The following is a 21,828-nucleotide window of genomic DNA, read 5'->3' as shown; positions in this document are numbered from 1 at the left end:
ATGCTGTATGTATGGAAGTACCGTACACCAACTCCAAACCCTTGGAAATTTTGAAATCATCTCGTACAATAGTAGATGAAAATGGAAATGAGAAAGGGAAAGGGAAAGGAGTCAATATATGATTATGGACTGGGGTATATCATCATGTTCAAAGTGCTGGGTACCGTCGAATGGTCGAGTACCTTTTTTAAGTCCAGACCTCAATGATGACTACCTACCTAGATACTAGATATTGCCCCCTTCCTACTCTCGAGGTACTCCCTCACCAATCTTTATATACGAATACATTACCCAATATGCATCGCCCATACCCATACCCATATCCATCCATCACATAACCTCAATGCGTGCCCCATCCGAGCCATCATCATATTCGTGCCTTGAGACTTGCTTTGAGTAGAAATCGGTGCATTGGCACCTTCGATCTATGTCCTATCAACAGGTACAATGACCAAATGCATGAGTATTGACGCACAATCCAAGGCGTAGGCTTGCATAGGTTGTATTCTATAATGTTCGATATGCACGTTCGATGGTGGATATGCTCAGATGTTTTACTCAGCGCTAGGCACAACAAGGAAAGAGAAGTGTTCGTACATCATGTACAGAAACACATATTGTCGGCGAGCAGACGACAAATGGAGAGAGTATGATTTACAAGCTATTCATATTCATTTACCGCTGTTACCGCTTTCATAAGACCCCATGAATGCCATAACCGGAGTACATAGGCGTGGCGTGGAGAACATCCTTCCAAGGGAATGGTCTAGGATCCGACAAGTTCAATATCCCAGACCCGAAGTAGATTGGTTTCGCCCTTATCGTTGAATGGAAATCTTTCTTCGAACGTGCGTTTGCTCGTGAATCAATACTTCATATGCACCGCAACCTCACATCTGGTCTATATTCTTTCTCGTATTGTCCAATTGTATTATATAACGTGGGTGTTGACCAAGACGCAACTGCCAAATAGATACACAGTACGTACAACCCCATACAGCTCACCGAATCGCGTGGGAAGGCTTGGAGGCCGAGTGTCGACATATAAACCCCCTACGGATTATACACGAGCCTCAAGGAAGGCATGCAATTTACACTCCCGAGCGATCCCCTCTTGATTTAATCCAGCTGACAGGAATACTTGGAGTGTTAGTTGTATCTACCCAAGGAGTAAGCACCAATTGACGCTTACTAATACAGGTGAGTAAGAAATATTTATATCTACATATTCGCCTCCTTTCCCAGCGCTTGACTCAAAACTTCCTCTGCTATTGGTATTTCGAGCCCCAAGTTTTCGCAAATGAGTGGATTATAAGCAATAAGTGAGTAAGAAGTCTTTTACTCATATTCCACACCAAACAATATGATACAGAATCAATATCTGGAGTCGTAAGACAACTACCAGGTGTTTATAAATACGCCGCGATGACAGGGGATTCGGTCAATGGATGTCAAGGTTAATTATGTTGAGAAAATGGTGGTAAACTACCTACATGAACCATACAATAACTTAAGACACCACAAAACACTCCTTTCTTCAACAGCGTTCAATGAAAGTACTTTTATGTTTGATAATCGACGCATCATTGCTTGTTTCAATATTTACAGTTTCAATGATTCAAGCATGGTTGGATCGAAGAAAGGTTAATTCCTTCCTGGGTTCTCAGAATACTCACAGAGGAGGAGAGCCTCGCGCGCGTTACATCTTATCGTATATATCTAGCAGAACCACATCGTTCCTTCCACAAACACATTTCACTCATCACTTTTTGAATATGCCCAACTTATCTTAGAATCTCTCTTTGTATAAAGTCGCAATTGGTACATTTTCTGTTCTCGCCCGCATGCAAACCCACATATTCAGCAACTGATTCGGCATTATCTCGATAGATTTCGGTTCGTGCTTCACGTTACTTGATGGATTCAGATCCATCAAGCATCATGGAGACAATGTTTACTCCTGTTGCTTCACCAAATGTAAGTCCAATAGTTGATTGCACCCCGCGACATTGAAGAAGGCTGCTTAAATCCAGATGTTCAAGCATTCTTGGAGTAATGAGGCTCTTCAAATACAGCGAAAAGCATACTTCGAACAATATTAATGAGACTCTACTAATCTTCTCACAGCTTTGGTTTGCCCTGAAGATCCTACGATATACTTATCCGACTCTCGTCTTTTTCTATTTCTTCATCGCCCTTGGTATCACTGTATGTTATATGCAAGCAGAGAAATCTCAAGTCCAGGATCAGTATGTTCGTCGTGGGTTGATACTGTGCTTCATTGGAAGTCTGACTGGAACATATGTACGTCAATTACACTATGCCGCATAATTTTGTCCTTCTAATATTTTTGTGATGATAGGCTGTCGAAATCATTGTCGCAATTATCAAGTCGTCAGTGGAAAACTGGAATCCAGGACAAGACCGAGTTGTAAGTGAAATCTTTTTTTCATCAGGGAGCATCAACCTGTGATGCGGGAAGCCACACTCTTAAAATTAGCATACTCAGATCATGTCTGAAGAAGTAATTGATTGTCAAGCATCAATTGGAATATTGGTGATCAGCAGAGTCTGTATGACAAACTAATGTTTAATTCACACTGAAGATTGAAAAGTGCTCTGAAGTATACAGGCATTCAGGAGACATTTGACTTCAGCGTACGATTCATTTCGTACATCGTGTGGTTGTACTTTCTTCTGATTTCCATGTCATTATCTTGATCATATTCATTTTGGCTTGACTGACAATCTAGGTTTACCTCATCTCATCGACTTTGGTCTTTCTGGTTCAAATAATTGCACTCGGAGACACGAAATCTCCCACGTGGTACCCATACTATGGAACTTGGTTCATAGGTCTTTGTGTGGAACTTTGCCTAATAATTTTACCAAATGTGTTTTCTCCGCCGCCCAACTCGGCTTTCGATTATATACTCATCTCTATACAAGCTATAAGAATCTTCAATCTCATCGCCTTACCTATTATCTACTTATATATTCGCGACTCAGATAAAGCTCCCGAAACCATTGATACAGAACGTCAATCACTATTAAAAAAGCCATCGGATCCATCTAGCTCCGAAAGCTCCACCCTAAACGGTAATGGATATGGCACAACGGGCGAGCCTACAACTCAAGATGAAGAAGATGCAGGAGATGAGTCGGATACGGCGAGTGTGGCTTCGGAAGACTCTTATCTGAAAGATCAGCGCAAATCAAAAGAAGCTATCGCAAAAAGACTTAAGGAAGACGGCAACTGGTGGACTTACCTCAAAGGATTTTCTGTGAGAGCCCGGCATTCAACTGTGGTCCGAACATATAAACTAATCACCAATTTCTAGATGTTCATTCCCTTTGTTTGGCCAGTACATCACAAAATGCTCCAGTTCAGAGCTGTTCTTGTTGCAATCACTTTATTGGCAAGCAATGCCCTGAATCTTCTTGTTCCAATTCAATTTGGTATAATGGTTCAAAGCCTAATCAATTATACTGGGGGCGGTAAGTAATTCTCCAGTGGCCATAATCGGAGCTTCCAATGGTCCAGACTAGCAGACTAGATTTGAGCTTTCGATTTTTGAATGAATTTAATATATTCAACAATTCGGATATTGCAATTGTCCCGAATCAGTACCCTGCCATTATCGAACTGCAGTCTGAACTATTGGAAACCCAGCTTGTAGGACTTTCTCTAACCTATCTATCTAGATCATAGCCATAATATTTGGACACCTGTTCTTCTATACTCGCTCCTGAGGTACATAAACGGTGGTTCGTGCCTTACAGTAATAAGAACATGGCTCTGGAATCCCTTGGAACAGTACGCATACAAAACACTCAGTTTAGCCGCACATAGCCATATCATGAACCTGTCTTCCGATTTCCATGATAGCAAATCATCCTCGGATCTTTTTCAAGTAGTGCATGGAGGTAGATCGGTCGCAGATTTGATGGAGATGGTCTGCTTTCAGGTAGTCCCGATGATCATCGATTTAGTCATCGCGTTCATCTATTTCGGTGCCTTTGGACCTTATATGTTCCTTGTATTGGTTGTCACATTTGTATCTTACATGTACGCTACTGTAAAACTGATCTCCATGAGAACAAATCAACGCCGGGACTACATAACATTTGCCAGAAAAGAATGGACAACGGGGCAAGAGTCACTGGATGGTTGGACGACTGCCAACGTCAGTATTCATATCGCAATCGTTTTATACAAACGCTAACGAAGCACTAGCTTTTCAATATGGTACCCTACGAGAATGAACGCTACTCCGGAGGTAAATTTACCCGCGTCTACAACTTTCAGGATTGATTGATTAATTGACTAACTTGTTGTAGTCATCAAAGAACACATTGATTCCAAATGGGCCTATGAATGGTTCTGGTACATTGCCTCTATGGCAAAGAGCCTGATTATGTGCTTTGGACTGACAGGAGTACTCTGTCTTGGTGCTTATTCGGTAGTTTATGAAGGTCAGACTGTTGGAAAGTTCACTACCTTGCTTATGTTCTGGGGTCAAATACAAGGTATGGCTTTGTCGAGGTCCTCAGTATGTGCATGGATACTAACCCTAACTCAGAACCACTATCATTCCTTGCTTCCGCGTATAGAACTATCTCTAGTTCTTTGATAGATGCCGAACGCCTTCTTGAACTACTGAAGACAGAGCCCTCAATCAAAGAAGCTCCGAATGCCAAAGACCTAGAGATCACCAAATGCGAGATTGAGTTCAACGACGTCTGTTTTTCCTATGATGAGCGAAAGCCGATCTTGAAGAATGTTAGTTTCTTTGCTCCTGGTGGAAAGACGATTGCATTTGTTGGTGAGACTGGCGGAGGTAAATCAACAATGTTAAAATTGATGGATCGTTTCTACGACGTTAAAACAGGAAGTATCAAGATTGATGGTCAAGACATTCGAGACATCACAATGCACAGGTAAGAAGATCATTCAAGTACTCAGTACCCTTGTTGACATAGAATCATAGTCTGCGCAGCCATGTTGGCGTTGTTCCACAGGATCCTACTCTTTTTAATGATACCGTCATGAATAACATTCGATACGCTCGTTTGGACGCAACAGACGAGGAAGTATATGAGGCCTGTAAAGCTGCCGCTGTTCATGACAAGATTATGAAATTTGCGGATGGCTACAATTCCAAAGTTGGTGATCGCGGCGTGAAACTCTCTGGTGGAGAGAAACAACGTGTTGCGATTGCTCGTGCCATTTTAAAACAACCAAAAATCATACTACTCGATGAAGCTACCAGTGCCGTTGACACAGAGACGGAACAAAAAATTCAGGAAGGATTCAACGCATTGTGCAAGGGTCGAACAACGTTTATTGTTGCGTGAGTTTCGCTCTATATGTAAAGCATACTTAATTCGTACTAACTTTTATCTAGTCATCGATTGTCAACTGTGATGAATGCCGACCATATTGTTGTTGTCATGGATGGTCAGATAGTCGAACAAGGATCTCATGATAAGCTGTTTCACTCTAAGGGGCGATATGCAGACCTATGGGCGAAGCAAATCTTCGTCAAACCTTCTGACAGGAGATCAAGGTCCAAGTCCAGATCAAAGAGTCCCGCAAAAACGGATGCAACTCTCGTGAATGACCTCACTAGCGAGGACAAGACGGTTACCCTCGCGAAAGCAGTAAAAGCGGTCAAAGATCACAACCACTCAAAGGATGATGGAAAAGGGGCTGATAACGGCACAAGCTCCACCGGTAAATCAAAAGATGTAAGTGATGGATCGAGCTAAAAACTCAAAAGTTTTGAATATATAGAATCGCATACAGGAGGTCATGGGAAAATAGCAAGTTTGCTTAGGTGGCGTTGGAATCTGCACTAAAACATTTATCTATTATATATATAATGCTACTACATATCATCGTGATGAACCTTGAAACCAACCACAGTGTGGTAGTATGGATATTGTACCCTTGTGAATCTTTCCACATCTAATGACAATACTTATGTAATGCATAACGAAGAGGCACGATTTTTTGGTGGCTTTATCTAACATGCTCAGGAATCGAAACGCAAAGCTGACGAACTCAATCATGCGAGCCTACTCTCAAAGATAGATTCTTCGAAACTCAAAATTACTAATGTCAGTAAACCCAAGTTCCCCACAAGCAATTCGGAAGTTCAAATCAAGCAACAGTCTCTTGGGGGAATTCCTCGACCAACTCCCGTTCATAGATCTGCTACCACCCCTCAGCCAGCCATTGCCACTGCTCGTCCTACTAATACTAATCCTCATATTACAACCTCTCGTCCTTCCAGTCCTCAACACAAAAATTTTACCACCCAATTAATTGAACAAACATGTAAAGCCCATCCACCCGAGAGTCCACCTCGCCCACCAATCTTGAGCCAGCCAAGATCTCTCTTTTCTACTGGCAATTTGCCAGTTCCGATTCATGCAAAGAATGTGCTTGATCACCCGAATCTGTGGGGAGAGGAACAGCCTTGTCGAACTCCTTCTTCTACACACTCGATGCTCTCTTCTCAGTCAGTTCTAACGGGTGTTGATTTGAAGCATGAGAAGGTCGATAGTGGATGCAAGGCAGGTAATGGTAAGTCAGATAGTGGTAAGATCGAAGGAACTGTACAAGATAAGGTGGAGAAATTGGACAAAAGATTGCCTAAGAGACTGCCCAAAGGATTACCCAGAGGTGCAATGTTTATTCAAATTCCAAAGCATATAACGAATGAACCAGTTGAGGAAAGACAACGTAAACCTTCCGCCGCAGAAAGTCCTGGAAATCTCACCGCTGCCTCTGAGCTCACTCCATTACTTGTTTCGAAAGACTCGCCCACCCATACCGGTCCTAGTTTCTCTACCCCCAAAGACATTATCAAAGCACAGAAAAAACAATTAGCAAAAGAAAGAAGAAAATTAGGTTCTTCCTCCCATACTATCAGCGAGCCAATTAATGCCGCATCCCCAGCTCCCATTATCGAACCCTCTTCCGTCCAGTCAGCAACAGCAGTCAAAGTACAAACCAAAGAGGCAGCCAAGGAACAGAGAAGAAGAGACAAGGAAGTGCGGAAAGCAGAGTCGTTGAGAAAGAAGGAAGGTAGTATCAGACGAAAGGCAGAATTTTTTTTGAAGAAACATGGTGTGGGTACTGTTATTGCTGCTGGTGATGAAGATGGTATGTTGTTCTTCCTTTGATATCTGTTTTCTCTGTTTTTCTGCAATCGTCGTATCTTGAGCTCCAGCTAATTAGATGGTATGTGAGATAGAGATTAGTGGTTCTGGTACTGCTATAGTGGATTTTGCTCAGAGAGGGATGAATACTAATAATGTAGATACTAACAAGTCGGAAACGACCGGATTTGATGGCTTTACAGGTGGAATTGTGGAATCGTACACGGATCTACCAGATAGTGTTCAGGATGAGACGACACATGATATAACAATTCCTACCGCAGCACGATTAGCAGCAGATGCTCACTATCCCCAAAGAGACCGAAGAATTCACTCGAAAAGTGAACCGAGAGGCAATAGTGTTAGTCTTGAATTAGACAGTGCGGGTACTGGCTCGCAGGATACAATTATCATTGTGAGGGAGGGAGACGGAGAAAGTGATAATGGCACGAACAGTCTGATTAGATATCCGTCGGTGAACAGAGATGGAGTTGCAATCGGAACCCCCAGACGGGGCGAAAGAAAAGGTATCTTGAAGAATTTCGCGCAGGAAAAAAGAAGAGTCAGTGCGCCGGCGAGAGAGGGGATGGATTATGAGGGGAGAGAAGGTTTGAAGAAGAGAGAAAGAATACCGACCCCGATGGCAATGGTGGGCGGATTGATAGGACCGGGATTGGGGGATTAGGGTTTGGAGTTCCGGTTATGCCGGAGAGGGAGAGGGGACCGCCAGTTTCGTTGGGGAGGAATATGAGGTTGGGTTTGAATGGAGACGGGGATGTGGATGTGAATATGCAGGGGCAGGGACAGAGAGAGAATTTTGTGAGTGGAGGAAGGAGAATGTATATGGGAGGGGGGTTGATGAGGGGGAAGAAGAGACAGTGGAGGATTAGGAGTCGAGCTGTGGAGTCTGCTTGGAAGGGAGAGTGGGGGGTGGATGAGGGGTGGGAGGGAGTGGAAGCGGGACCAAAAGTGGTCTGGGAAGTGCAGGTGCAAATTTGAGAATGGGAATGGATGGAACGGGGAGTTTTGAGGGTGGTGGGAGGGAAAGGGAGGGAAGTGTGAGTTTGAGTTTGAGTGAGAAGGAAGGGGGTGGAGTGCAGAGGGGAAGTGAAGCGGGAGATGGAGATAGAGATAGAAATGGAAACGGTGATGCACGAGGAAAGGGGAAGGGAAAGGGAAAAGGAGGTGTAAGATTTGCTGATGATTTTTAGGTGGAAATTATGTGGGATGAGGATAATAAGGTTATTTTGAAGGGGTTGGGTTGTGCAATTGCCTGTTTTTACTTATATATTGATTAATGTATCAGTACTGGCTTTCGAGCATGTTTAAAAGCTGTTTTATATCTTGTTTATCACACTGTAGTTTTACATATTAGAAAAACTAATCAGTATCAGGTGTTTGACGACTTCACACTACAAGCTGTCGAGGGAAAAAACACAAAGAACAGTGTATGATAATGAAAATCTCTAGTTTTTAATCTGCCATTCAATTCATTCCGATATACATTCGATTCGATCGTTAATTGTACAATATATGAACAAATTTCCTTCCTCCCTCAGTGTATGAAGGTCTTTTCTTTTGAAATATTCTTCTATCAACTTCCCCCCTCTCTCCCTTTTTCTTTCTCCTCCTATCTTCCTTCACTATCCATTGAAAATCGTAAGAGTGGCGTAAAAGGCATCGTCGAAGCTTGGTTCAGACGAGACGAACAAATGGATAAGTTTTTTGGTTTCATTAATACACACGTTTTGACAAGAAACTTGTCAATTAGTGAAATTTGAGTCCCTCGCTTCCTGGAACTCCTTTTGATCTGGGGTGTAGTTTTTGGTTGTGTATTGTAATGTGATGTAATGTGATGTAGCGTGAGATGATGTACAAGAGGAGGAGTTGTGAATTTATATGATCGATGGGTTGGAATAAGATTCCAGATAAGTATGAAGGGATGAGTTGCTTTTATGATGGAGGAAGACTGGGAGCGCTATGCTACAAGATGGTGATGAAATAGACGAGGGAGGATGTAAGCTTTTGTGAGCCTGACACCGAGACAGAAAGTGAAGAAAGAGATGCAGAGAAGATTCTCATATGTAATCTCTTCCGCTCTTCTGCAACTCAATGAGTCTCCAACCTCTCGTCTCTGGATTATTAACATCTTCCGCCACTCTTGTAACACCAATCGCATATGTGACTAATTGTACCTTATCTTCCATACCGGCAGCTAATTGATTAGTTTTTGCGTTTCTATATACGTGAACTTCTTGGGTTCTGCAAGTGATGATGAAGACCGGAATATCATTATCCAACATTCTCGCCGACAGGACTTCAACATGTCGGATATCGAGAATGCGACCATCAGATTTGAGACCAGCAGTTGTGTATTGTTTTGAAAGAGCATCGTAGACGGAGAATTGGGCTGCAGACAGCCAGAGTTTGAGAGTTTCAGTATCGCCTTTTACATAGGCATCGAGAACTTCTGGGAGAATGTATTCGCGCATTTCGCGGAGGAAAGGTTCCATTTGGAAAGAGGGGTCCATTTCGCGGAATTTCTTAATTACTTGGGCGGTTTCGTTTTCGGCGAAGAAACCGGCAACTCGATCAGATATGCTGCGGGCAGTTGAGATCAAGGGATTTTCGGATTCGTTATAGACGGTTTTCATGGAGAATAAAGATTGCATGACACGATTTGAGTCACGGAAATCTCTCCAAGCCTCTTTGTATGCTGAATCCTTGTGTAGGGTGACATTTGTTCCGGCGCTGCAATTGTTAGATGTGAAGGTTGATTTGGTGAAAATATCACTTACTTTGGATCTTCTATTGGGACCTCCTTGGTTTTGCCGGTGGCACCTTCTTGCAATTCCCGCAACTCTCTTGCTTTCCGCCTCTCTTCTTTCTCAACCCATCCTCCATACCTTGAACTACTTCCATCATCAATTACATTCTTAACATTCTTATATGCCTCCGTTTGTCGGATTGGTTGTGTCGCCTTGTCAAGTACATTGGCTGTAGCATTAACGGTAGTTCTCACACCCTTCACAACTGGAGTTTCCCAAGTCCAAGCAGCTCCCTTTCCAACGGCGCCTGCGGTAGTCTTTAAAACTTTGCCTGTTGTCGAGGTTACGGCTCCAGTGGTACTTTCGAAAGCTTGTCTGGCACGCTTGACATTTTCATTCTCTGTAAATTGATGGGCACCTTCGGCCAATTGCTTGGTGGATTCATTCCATTCTTTTGATGCCTTGAATTCGGTTTGCAGGGTTTCGGTGAAGACTTGCCATGGAGTTTTGTCTCCGTGGGGTGGTGGGGTGGAGGGGCCTCTTTGGATCCTTCTTTTTTGCCTTCACTGCCCTCTCCTTCTTCCTTGGCCTTATCCTCTCCGGAAGTAGATTCTGAGTCTTTAGCAGATTCCTTTTTGCTAGGCTCTTCTTCTGTAGCTTCTTCCTTTGCTGCTGGATCTGCTGGATCTACTGGTTTTGTCTTCTTTTCTTTGCCTAGTCTCGAGCTTTCATGGAAATGCCGCGAGGATGCTGGACATGCTACAGATCTAATTTCTTCTGGAAGGAACCGTGATCGCAAAGGCGCAGGATATGAAAGAGTCGCAGATCTCGAAGATCCTGCTGTAGAAAATTGTAAATTTCGACTTTGTTGAACGATCTGGCGACGAAGGGTGGAGCCATTGGATGAAGGCCTCGTAATTGAAGACAGAGAAACCTGTTTACTTGTGGGCGTCCTCGTCGCCGCTGTTCGTAGCCCGTTCATATTGACTGAGAAGGACAGTATAAATTATTAAAAGGCTACTTCAAAAGATATAAGACTTGAAATAAATTTGGTTTCGCAAGGTTATCATTGAATGGCGGCGATTTGAACATTTTCTCCGATCGACAAAATTTCAAGGCTGCAAGGGTTAGTGAGCGAAGCGGAACAACCCAGTCCGAACTCAACTTTCGACTAGATTTTGATATCAAAGCCACCAATACTCCAATATTGAATCCCTGGATTTCGATATTCATTCAATCATGAGTCGAAATCTTTCACGGCGAGTTCTGGCTCAATCGCCTTTCGCCTCCATTTCCGAATCTGCGAATATCACTCAAACATTACCCCTCCGATGTTTGCGACATTTTTCAAATACACCAAATCAGAAAGCTGAGGGCGACAACAAGCCTCTTCCCGACTATGTACCTCACAATCACTCAACTCTGAAGACCGGTGGAACTGCCGGTCTCCTAGCTAGAGCTAAAGCTGCTAGATCCTCTTCGCTGAATCCAAAGGCCACCAGATCGGCAGCAGCAGGAGGAAACTTAGGCATAACAAGCGTTTTCAAAGACATGATGATGCTAAACAAGCAAGAACGAAAGCGACCGGGCTTACTGGATACGACAATGCCTTCGGATGGAAATTTGATTGGGGAACGAATCGTCGAGGAAGAGCCGCATCACTTTCACGTTTATGCTACAAGACATAATACCCACATTACACTCACAAGACCAAATCGGGAACCGATTATTTCATTATCGTGTGGAAATATTGGATTCAGACATTCGGGGAGGAAACACTATGATTCGGCTTTCCAATTGGCTTCATTGGTGATGACGCAGATTCATGAGAGGGCTATTGGTCGTGATATCCACAAGTTGGAGTTAGTTCTAAGAGGATTTGGTGCGGGAAGAGAGGCTGTTACTAAGGCTCTTTTGGGTACAGAAGGTAGATGGTTGAGAGGAAAGGTCGTCAAAGTTACGGATGCTACAAGATTGAAGTTTGGTGGTACGAGAAGTAAGAAGCCAAGAAGACTGGGTTAAATGGGAAATTATGGTGGTAAAAAGACCGCTCTGTGCATAATTGCAATATGATGTGTAAATCTGTACAATAGAAGAATCATGGCATCATAAAATGGTATCATAAAACGAACCCTTGGCGCCGGTCCTTCCTATCCTTCCTTATCCTTTGCCGAAAACGCCTGAGAAAGCCTGTACCCATATATCCTTCCACCGCAAATGCAATTTATCTCCTGGCCGTAGGTGCCCTCTCTGAAAGGGGAACTACTCTGCCCGATGTGTCTCTGACATCCTTTCCTTTTCCTTTTCTGGCCTGAAAGTCCTCATCACAACTCCATTCTGTCTCATCATCGCCTAAATCTGGTCGCCCATCGTCCATGCTATGTCTTGCGCTGCTCAACAGAGCCTGCTCATCATGGTATTCATCAACAAGCTCCCCATCTGCAGTCTCGTAGTCTGGAGGTGTGATCCATTGTTTGGGAACCATGCACGGTAATGCGACTCCGATACTGGCAGCTCTATTCAACCATGGTGGCCCAGACTGACCAGTAAGTCTCTCGCACATATATGCTGTGAAGTGGTTGCAATTTCTTGTGAGGAGATTATACGAGGTTCCTTGGAAGATAGCTGAAGCCTCCTTGATGACGGCATCGATTTCAGCTTGAGGAGAGAATGTGAATCCTTGGACAATCTCGCATCTGAAAGTTCCTCCAGGTGGTTCTACTCTTGGGGTTTGCCAATACACCCCCGTGTTTCCCTTTTTATCGTGTCCTCCAAACGCGTATTCTCTGCCATTTATAACAATTCCACTATGAAGTAAGGACGTACCAAAACTCCAGAGGATTGAAGAAAGTTTGCCTGCCTAATCGCGAAATCCGTGTCAGCAACTGTCAAACCAGGAACTCATTACATGAATACTTACAGGAAGGAGATCGTAAACATTAATGACTATTTCAGTCTTGTGAAGGGAAAGTGTCGATCTGTGACTCGAAGAAGAAATTCTAGAGCTCTTCTTGCTAGATGAAGAAGACATAGTTGTCCAGGTTGAGAAAGATGAATAGAATTAAGAAACTTGATCGTTGGAGAAGTCAAGACCCAAGAGATGGTATATTCAAAAGATGAATTGCCTTGGCTTTGTACAACAATGAATGTATGTACTTTATTCTGGATCCCCTATTTGCTTCCTTGTCTTGAAAATGAATCAGACTCAGATTCAGGTCCAAATTATGGCATTCATTATCGAAATTAAGTCGAAGGTTAACCTGACTGTCGGGGTGACACTTGTATCTACAAGGTATATCATCATAGGTCTAGCCATCCGTTCGCGTAACGATTGGAGGGACTCCACTTTTGCTGTCAAAAGCCAATAAAGAGTTCTGCTTACTTAGATAGCCCCGTTTTTGTCGGTGAAATTTGATCCCGATCGAGCAGTGTGATCACATGATCCCAATAATCTTCACCCCTCATTTATTGGGTAATTTTCCAGCGCGCGCACACACAAGAAACTTCAAACGAAATATTTTTCGAGTAATTCAATTCGTCCCTTCACCTCCGTACAATTTTCCATTTTCGCGGTCCGCACAAGGCTGGCTGCATTCATCCCACCATCACGACGTCTCTCTTACCTCTCCAACGTATCTCTCTTTCTTATCAACCCACTTTGTTCACCACAGCAGCAAGTTCTGCTTTTGTAAACAAATACAACAAGAGCCTACTTAATTGTACGGTTCTATTCATAAATCAAAAGAGGTCTTACGCAAAAAAGAAGAGCAGAATGCCTCCAAAGAAAGTCGTCGAAGAGAAGAAGGCGTTACTGGGTAGGCCTGGTAACAACTTGAAGAGTGGAATTGTATTTCTCTCTTCATTCTAGTTGTCTAAGACATGAACTGATTTTTAAAAATAGGTCGGTCTTGCAAATGTCGGCAAGTCAACACTCTTTCAAGCTATTACCAAGTGCTCCCTTGGTAACCCCGCAGTAAGTTTCAGAGCCCCGAGTCGATCATACGTATCAACGTTAACAACGTCAAGAACTTTCCTTTCGCAACCATCGATCCTGAAGAATCTCGAGTTATTGTTCCTGATGACAGATACGACTGGCTTTGCGAAAAGTACAACCCTAAGTCCAGAGTGCCAGCACATCTTACAATCTACGATATCGCCGGTTTGACTCGCGGTGCATCTAAGGGTGAAGGTCTTGGAAATGCATTTTTGTCGCATATCCGTGCTGTCGATGCCATCTTTCAAGTTGTCCGTTGTTTTGATGATGCGGAGATTATTCACATTGAGGGAGATGTTGATCCTGTCCGCGATCTGACTATCATCAGTGATGAGCTCCGTATCAAGGATATCGAGTTTGTTGAGAAGGCACTCGAAGCTCAGAAGAAATTGACCAGAAGGGGTGGTCAATCACTCGAGATGAAGAAGCTTAGAGAGGAGGAAGCCACTATCGAAAAGGTTTTGGCTATGCTCAACGATGGAAAAGATGTCCGAAAGGGTAACTGGTCACCGAAAGAGGTATGTGCTCAATTCTTTCTATACTTTCATAAATCTTTAAATGATGACAAAGGGCCATGAGGCCTGAATAATCCCAGCTCGTTGAGTACCTCGCATTAAATGCAGAGTGTATTCTGAGAGAAAAACCCCGTTCTGATATTTCGATACTCCATCACTATCTTGACTGATACATGAAACTATATACTTACTTCATTTCTTACAGATCGAGTGCATCAACCCTCTCTTCCTCTTGACAGCCAAGCCAGTCGTTTACCTTATTAACTTGAGCGAGAAGGACTATATCAGAAAGAAGAACAAGCATTTGGCAAAGGTTATGGAATGGATCAAGGAGCACGCAGCTGGTGATCCAATCATGCCAATCTCCATCTGCCTTGAGGAGAGATTGACTCAATTCGCGACTGAAGAAGAAGCCAAGGAGGAACTCAAGACCCTGGGTGTTGAATCTGCTTTACCTAAAATTATCACCGCCATGAGAAAGGTTTTGGACCTCGGAAGTTTCTTCACTACAGGTACAGATGAAGTCCGTCAATGGACTATCAGAAATGGAACCAAAGCACCACAAGCTGCAGGTGTCATTCACGGTGACTTCGAAAAGACCTTCATTCAAGCTATCGTATATAACTTCAACGTGCTCAAGGAATTCAATGGAGATGAAGCTGAGATTAAGGCCAAGGGAAAGGTTATGACCAAGGGCAAAGATTACGTTGTCGAAGACGGAGGTAAGGAGACTAGATTCAATTCTCAACTTGAATCATTGCTGACTCTGTGTAGATATCTTATTGATCAAGGCCGGTGCCGCAAAGGGCTAGATATACCATATCAAAATACCAATTCAATGAAGTTATGCCAGTTTTTCAGTCTTGCCGCCCCTATTGCCAGCATGTGAAATCATAAAGTTGTCTTTCCTCGGCTTCAGAGAAGGAGAGCCATGATATTTTATTTGCCACCAGACAATGACCTGGTAGTGTAACTAACTCAAAAATATGAATTCGTATCGGACTTTCAGCCGCACCATCGTTGAAAGACTGCTTTGAAGAACTTTGTTGCGCTAGCGAACCGCTATTTGTTTCGAAGCTTTTTCAACTCGCAAGTAGCGGTATGTTTGCAACAAATGCAATGAGTGACTCCGCTGGCAGCATAGCTTGACCCCTAGAGCATTGTGACAGCTCATCTTTCCTAAATTGATTATCACTTTTCTTGTTCTTTTCTTTTGTGACAGAGCGAAGTGACTCTTACAGCAAACTATAATGAAGATTGGTGCATTGGGCGGCGAACAGTTTAAAGCCTTGAGGCTTGAGGGCTTTCATGAACTATTTCAAAGTTACTAAAGTTATACTTAAAACAGACTTCCAAGCTTCTGAGATAATTATCAGTTCCAAAAGGTCGGTTAGAGGTATAGCGTGCACCAGACGTTTATAAAAATCTGCAATCCATCCGGGTCTTTAATAAGACAGCGGAACTTCGCAATCACAGTTCATCTTGTTTTCGCGGCCTGGTCCACGAGTATGTGTAGCAACCGACGGCTGTCATGGGAACCCGAGAAAATTCACTGGCTGAACACGTCAATCACTGTAGATTATCTCTCCATACACATACAGTATAGTCTCAGCTAAACTCCCTCTGAGCTGTGCCCTATGAAACCAAAGCTGGGGACGCTGAGCGGTGTGCGATTGTCAGATTTCGCAAAATTGACATTGAGAGAGATTTTTGATTCACTTTTGAACGGAAGCGAGAAAAGCTAGATCTGAGTCGAGCTTAGCTCCGACCGAGCTAACCTAGTTACACGGTTTGCTTAGTACACGGTATGTTTAGGGTTATACGTGCTCGTATCAGCCCGTGTGTATGCGATGGTCAGCATCTGATGTAGCTTGATGTTCAGTTTGCGCAAAGTAACGCGTCATGGTTATCATACATCAAGTTCCTATCTATGTTTTTAGATGTTGGGGTTAGGGTTATCTGCATCAATTGTATTTCTTTGCTGTAGGCTAATGAAAGACCCAAGGTCCCTGAAATAAGTCAATGGTGATCCAAAGCTACAGATGCAAGACAGGTCCCCTCTTGCGACTACTTCAATATGTAAAATCTCATACGTCGGTGTATTCCATCCGTGATCGGAGCAGTAAATAAAGTAATCAACCAAACCTTAGGTGTGGGCTCATCCAATCTTGAGGAAACTGAATATTGCATCACTTTCGTCTATCTCAATCATGCCGCCCTCTCGGTTTACATCCATTGCTTGTGTTGTTGTAAAGCGCCCTACCATATCTGCCCTCAAATTCTTGTACCTTCGTGCGAGGTTCCGCGAAACTCAATCCAGATCCTGGAGGTACGAAAGTGGATCCACTCCTCGTCTCGTCGATCATTGCAGATTTCCCTTGTTCAGCCCTTCTTGACAACACCTTAATTTGCTGATCGGTTCCGTGAGACAATCTCGCCTTGAACATCCTATGCGAACCCTAAAGTCAATCTCTACTTTATGATTGTGTATAGGTTCAGAAGAAAAAATAGTTCTGAACCTAAACACAATCATAATTCAATAGACAGAATTACAGGGGGTCTTTATACGTGAAAGTAGTACCAGAAAATTTTACTTGATCATTACATGCACCTCCTCTCAGGTTTCATGCTGTTATTACGTACAGCTTCGATCGCTTTTATCATTTGCGATCGGACCGTTGTTTGGCTTCTCGACCTCTGGATGTTGCATTATCATCGTATTCTACATAAGTCCTACTCCTGGGTCTCGCGTTATCATCTTACCCTCCCTTTGAACACTCACTGGTTTGCATGCATTTTAGCGACTCCAAAAGTCTACATATCATGGTCTTCCTCCCACTTGTAAACATTGAATCCAAGGCCAACTACTTTTCAAGATGGAAGCGAAACAGATTCCATCTTCCAGGACGCCCCAATCTGGGTCAAGCAATACGTCGCTAAAGAGAAATCCACATGTCATCTTGCAACCAAGGCCCAGTAACGACCCAAACGACCCTCTTGTGAGTTCAAAGCTTAACCTCCCTGTGCATTTCAAGTAGCTGATACCGTCAACTTGTTAGAACTGGCCACGATGGAGAAAGAATCTAAATTTTATATTGATTTCCTATTATACCTTGATAGTGTTTACACTGTTGGTAATCTGTTGTCACATAGATATAATGCGGAAGTACTAAAGCAAGCAGGACTAATATCGCAACCGTGACCTGGGCGCCAGTGAACGACGAACTTGGTTTTAGCTACGCCATACTCACTGACGCTTTCGCTGCTAGCAACGCAGCGTTGTGTATCGGCGGATTCCTACTCGTTCCGCTTGCATTGAAGTTCGGACGACGACCACTTTATATTTTCAGCACTGCGGTTCAATGTGGAATGAGTATATGGTACGCCAGGATGCACACTGTGGCTGACCTCATGTTAATCAATCTTTTAACTTGCGCGGTCGGTTCACTAGCAGAAGTGATGGTTCAGATGACAGTGGCTGATATGTTTTACTTTCATGAACGAGGACTCATGAATTCTATCTACTACTGGTTCATGATCACCGGGGCTGCTCTATCACCATTGCCTGGTGGAATTATTATCTCGAACCAAGGCTGGCGTTGGGTTTGGTGGTGGCTGGCTATCTTGCTTGGAGCGGGCTTTGTTGTGTTTTTTTTCTGCTACGAAGAGACAATGTTTACCCGCCCGACCACCGGAACACAGCAAATATCCAGCCAGCCAGAAATGGAAGATGCAGTTACAAACAAAGACCCAGAGGCCCTGAAGGACGCTCCTGAAAGCGGAGAGGTAATCATTGATTATTCAATTCCCCAAAAGTCTTATTGGCAAAAATTGAAATTGTGGTCGAATTCATCAATGCCACTGAGTCAACTTTTCAAACACACTTACCAGCCTTTGTTGGTCATTTTTACCATACCGGCTGTCTTTTTCATGGCAATTCAATATGGAATCTTGATTTCCTGCATTGTTCTTCCAGTCACCTCCCTGTCTTCATACATGACACTTCCCCCATATGAGTTCAATCCTACACAAATTGGATTAATGGGGCTTGCCTCTTTCACTGGTTCTAGTCTAGGGGCCTTGATTGGTGGCTTCATGAGTGACTATGTTTGTCTTTACCTCGCGAAAAGAAATGGCGGTGTCTTTGAGCCCGAGATGCGTCTCTGGGTTTCTGTCGCCTTCGCGCCTTTCGTCCCAGCGGGTACCTTCATTTTCGGAATCAGTTTGAATAATGGCGCCAACTGGCTTTTACCGGCCTTTGGGCTGGGAATCACTTGCTTCGGAGTTCTTCCAACTAGCAGCGCTGCACTTACATACCTGACCGATGCATACACCGATGTGAGCTTCCTCCTTTTTGAGTCTCACACAACCGATTACTGACCGTATCATTCACAGATTATCGCTGACTCAATTATGGGCGTGACTTTTGTCCGCAATGCTATCTTGACGATTTTTATGTTTGCTCTTCAGCCCTGGTCTGAGAGTGTTGGATTGACATGGGTCTATGTGACATTTGGACTCATAACTGCTGTTATACTCGTTGGTAATATTGTATTTATTTACTTCGGAAAGAAATTCAGGATCAACACTGCTGCCAGGTACCAAGGCTTTAGTGATCGGAAACCAGAGCAGACAGAGAGATAGTGGGACCAGAAGATTCATGAGTGTATGGTAAACTTCTTACTGGACTTTAATCATTTGATTGATTCAATACTTTTTGAGGAACCATTTTACACTTTAATAGAGAAATATTTTAGAATACATTCGAGCGCTTATGGATATGATTATTTCAAGTGTGATTCGAAATATTGATTGTTTGATATGTCAGGGAATATCAAAAAGAGTATAATCATCGGTATCCCATGTCTTCCCTCCTACTAGAGGGGGACTTATTAGAGTTTCGGGAGATGCAAACTAATGCTATACGGTTACAGGGGATGCGGATAGAAGAGAAGCTGAATGAGAGGGGAGAGCTAACCAAATTGAACCACAAAGGACAGAAAAAGGTAACCGAACCAAACTTAAAGTAACGAATTATACAGCAAGCACTGACTCACGTACATTGTTAAAGAATTATTAAGCTTTCAATATTGTGCCATACAATTCCTTACATACTTTAATGCATATATACACTTTCAATCGACTCCGATAGTTAATTTAATCTGAAAACTATTCATAGCGCTCAAAAAATCAAGGAAATCCCTCAACATTGACTAAATTCCCTAAAAGGTTAAAGTATTTTCTACAATAAAGATAATGATTCAATTCTACAACGTTAGCTCTGTTAATTTTTTTCTCCATGTATATGATGATGATACTGGTTTATTGAGGGATCCACACAATCAGAGGTTTTGTAACACATAGCATCTGTCACGATGTTTCTAGCTGGTCGAGGAATTTTCGGATAAATACACCATAGCTCACCCAGCACTAGATGCGATTCTACTAAACCCATGGAGTGAATTTGCAAATATCAGGTGCACTACACAACCCCCCAGTGACATTGAAATGTTTCAGGTTGGTACTGAAAAACAAAAACAAATGACCGGTTATCGAACTCTTCTGCATAGGTACCCAAGATCGCACATTCGTTACAGTGATTACGTGTAGTGAGCGGATTGGAATCATACAGGCAGGATGCAGCAGCAAGAAAAGAAATTTACGTGGTGTGTTCATATCACCAAGACATGCAGTTAATGTGATCCAAGGCTGCGTTCAAAATCTTCAGCGAGAGTAGTCGCAAAGACATACATATGTAGATTCAGCGAAGTCACCGAGGCATGCCTTCTGAAGTCGAATATAAAGAGAGATCTTCTACTCGTTGAGAGAAGTGATCACAACAACCATCTTTATTGATTCTCATCTTTCTATCCTCTCTATCAAAAATGGCTGTCACTGGCCCAACCCCTTTCCGACGCATCAGTGCAAAGGCACCCGTCGAGGAAATCCTCCAAATGTTCCACGAAGATGGCGGGATTGTGGTGGAGGGTTTCTTCACACAAGAGGCAATGGCCAAAATAAACAAAGATGCGGATCCTGAGCTAGCCAAATTCAAACCTGGCACGCACCGAGATCTTGGGGATGACGCAGTTTTGACCGAATTCCACGGTTCTAATACTCGCCGATTCAGCAGCCTACCTACTATTAGCAAAACCTTTCGCGATGAGGTCCTTAACGACGACCTGCTGCACCAGATTTGCGAGGCAGTCTTCCGGAAGGAACATGGCGACTACTGGTTATGCACGTCACAGATCATCGAAATTGGTCCTCAAAGCAAGGCTCAAGCTCTCCATCGTGATACCTGCCAGTTTCCCGTATTGACAAAGCTGGGTCCCCGAATGGGCAATGTTCAGATCAGTTTCTTCACCGCATTGACTGATTTTACTGCTGAAAATGGCGCCACTCGTGGCATTCCCAAGAGCCACCTGATGGAGGACTACACGGACTGGGGCCGAGACGAGGATGCTGTTCCCGCTATTATGAAGACTGGCGATGTGTTTTTATTCACAGGAAGCCTTTGCCACGGTGGTGGTGAGAACCGTACTAAGGACGTCTTCCGTCGCGGAATCTCCCTGTGCATCCAGGCTAGCTTCCTGACACCGGAGGAATGCTATACGCTTGTGATTCCCCGTGATGTTGTGGAGAGCATGACGCCATTGGCACAGAAAATGTTAGGCTGGCGCTCTCAGTACGCCAGCCAAGGAGGTGGGTTATGGCAGCACGATTTTGCCGATATTGCCGACCATATTGGACTAAAGTCCAACCAATCTCTGAAAAGTAAGGTGGGAAATTAGAGGCAAAATGAGGTAGAAGATTAGAGACACAAGGACACTTGTAATCTGCATTAGGGTTCTAGCTGCATGTCGCATGCATACGGCTGATTATATCTACATTAACTTACGATAATTTCAATCTGAAACTGCATTACTGAGGTCTTCCAAATTGCAACGTAGTTTAAGCAATTAATAAAATAATTACATCTTATCGTAGTCCATGAGTGGTGCGCACCTTTAGTCTGCAGTTGACAACGAAGTTCCTACTTAGGTGGTACAGAAACGCCAGCAACTGTCAACAGTTGCAACCTGTCAGGAAACAAATATAAAGCAAAGTCCCTGGAGAGAAACGGACGGACTGAGAGAAAAAGACAATTCATCTCATTGCATCTCAACCCCACTAATTCATGCCGCCATTCTCCCCCTTCCTTCAGAAGCATAAGTATAATTGCAAATGGACCACCAGACTTTGATGTTATTGTTGTAGGGGCCGAGTTTACTAATGTAACTCTTCTATATCATCTCAGAAAATAGGGTTATTGATATCTTGTATTGGAAGTAGCATCGGATCTGGGAGGGACGTGGTTTTGGAACCAATACCCTGGCGC

The 21,828-nt window shown here is 43.4% G+C and overlaps 8 protein-coding genes across 8 annotated transcripts; 6 read left to right on the top strand and 2 right to left on the bottom strand.

The window, feature by feature from the left end:
- Nucleotides 1-1,927: 1,927 nt before the first annotated feature.
- Bfra_010436 (putative abc transporter protein) lies at nt 1,928-8,169 on the top strand (the record flags this gene model as incomplete). Its single annotated transcript, XM_037340768.1, is given in 14 exon segments — nt 1,928-1,977; nt 2,128-2,304; nt 2,363-2,431; nt 2,754-3,284; nt 3,342-3,498; nt 3,706-4,187; nt 4,238-4,280; nt 4,342-4,530; nt 4,584-4,941; nt 4,992-5,354; nt 5,409-5,751; nt 6,043-7,174; nt 7,266-7,778; nt 7,790-8,169. The coding sequence occupies 14 exon segments, from the start codon at nt 1,942-1,944 to the stop codon at nt 8,167-8,169; spliced, it is 4,773 nt and encodes a 1,590-aa protein (XP_037186411.1). The 5' UTR covers nt 1,928-1,941.
- Nucleotides 8,170-8,171: 2 nt separating this feature from the next.
- Nucleotides 8,172-8,624, top strand: Bfra_010435 (putative abc transporter protein; the record flags this gene model as incomplete). The annotated part of the gene is made up of 2 exons (XM_037340767.1): nt 8,172-8,357; nt 8,565-8,624. 2 exons carry the CDS (start codon nt 8,172-8,174, stop codon nt 8,622-8,624), a joined length of 246 nt encoding a protein of 81 aa, XP_037186410.1.
- A 624-nt stretch (nt 8,625-9,248) lies between these two features.
- Bfra_010434 (putative mitochondrial inner membrane translocase subunit protein) lies at nt 9,249-10,920 on the bottom strand (the record flags this gene model as incomplete). Its single annotated transcript, XM_037340766.1, has 3 exons — nt 9,249-9,921; nt 9,969-10,449; nt 10,506-10,920. 3 exons carry the CDS (start codon nt 10,918-10,920, stop codon nt 9,249-9,251), a joined length of 1,569 nt encoding a protein of 522 aa, XP_037186409.1.
- A 257-nt stretch (nt 10,921-11,177) lies between these two features.
- Nucleotides 11,178-11,960, top strand: Bfra_010433 (putative mitochondrial ribosomal protein subunit s18 protein; the record flags this gene model as incomplete). The annotated part of the gene is made up of 1 exon (XM_037340765.1): nt 11,178-11,960. One exon carries the CDS (start codon nt 11,178-11,180, stop codon nt 11,958-11,960), a length of 783 nt encoding a protein of 260 aa, XP_037186408.1.
- A 202-nt stretch (nt 11,961-12,162) lies between these two features.
- Nucleotides 12,163-12,969, bottom strand: Bfra_010432 (putative upf0326 protein hag1 protein; the record flags this gene model as incomplete). Its single annotated transcript, XM_037340764.1, has 2 exons — nt 12,163-12,798; nt 12,859-12,969. The coding sequence occupies 2 exons, from the start codon at nt 12,967-12,969 to the stop codon at nt 12,163-12,165; spliced, it is 747 nt and encodes a 248-aa protein (XP_037186407.1).
- A 741-nt stretch (nt 12,970-13,710) lies between these two features.
- Bfra_010431 (putative gtp-binding protein) lies at nt 13,711-15,259 on the top strand (the record flags this gene model as incomplete). The annotated part of the gene is given in 5 exon segments (XM_037340763.1): nt 13,711-13,785; nt 13,840-13,911; nt 13,923-14,450; nt 14,653-15,169; nt 15,222-15,259. 5 exon segments carry the CDS (start codon nt 13,711-13,713, stop codon nt 15,257-15,259), a joined length of 1,230 nt encoding a protein of 409 aa, XP_037186406.1.
- Nucleotides 15,260-17,323: 2,064 nt separating this feature from the next.
- Bfra_010430 (putative major facilitator superfamily transporter protein) lies at nt 17,324-19,091 on the top strand (the record flags this gene model as incomplete). The annotated part of the gene is made up of 4 exons (XM_037340762.1): nt 17,324-17,446; nt 17,507-17,577; nt 17,630-18,785; nt 18,843-19,091. The coding sequence occupies 4 exons, from the start codon at nt 17,324-17,326 to the stop codon at nt 19,089-19,091; spliced, it is 1,599 nt and encodes a 532-aa protein (XP_037186405.1).
- A 1,241-nt stretch (nt 19,092-20,332) lies between these two features.
- On the top strand, nt 20,333-21,241 carry Bfra_010429 (putative phytanoyl- dioxygenase protein; the record flags this gene model as incomplete). The annotated part of the gene is made up of 1 exon (XM_037340761.1): nt 20,333-21,241. One exon carries the CDS (start codon nt 20,333-20,335, stop codon nt 21,239-21,241), a length of 909 nt encoding a protein of 302 aa, XP_037186404.1.
- Between the last annotated feature and the right edge of the window lie 587 nt (nt 21,242-21,828).

The sequence above is a fragment of the Botrytis fragariae genome (genome assembly GCF_013461495.1).
Source record: "Botrytis fragariae strain BVB16 chromosome Unknown tig00000797, whole genome shotgun sequence".
Lineage (NCBI taxonomy): Eukaryota > Fungi > Ascomycota > Leotiomycetes > Helotiales > Sclerotiniaceae > Botrytis > Botrytis fragariae.
The sequence above is the reverse complement of the archived record's forward strand: the minus strand, read 5'-3'. Positions and strand labels throughout refer to the sequence as shown.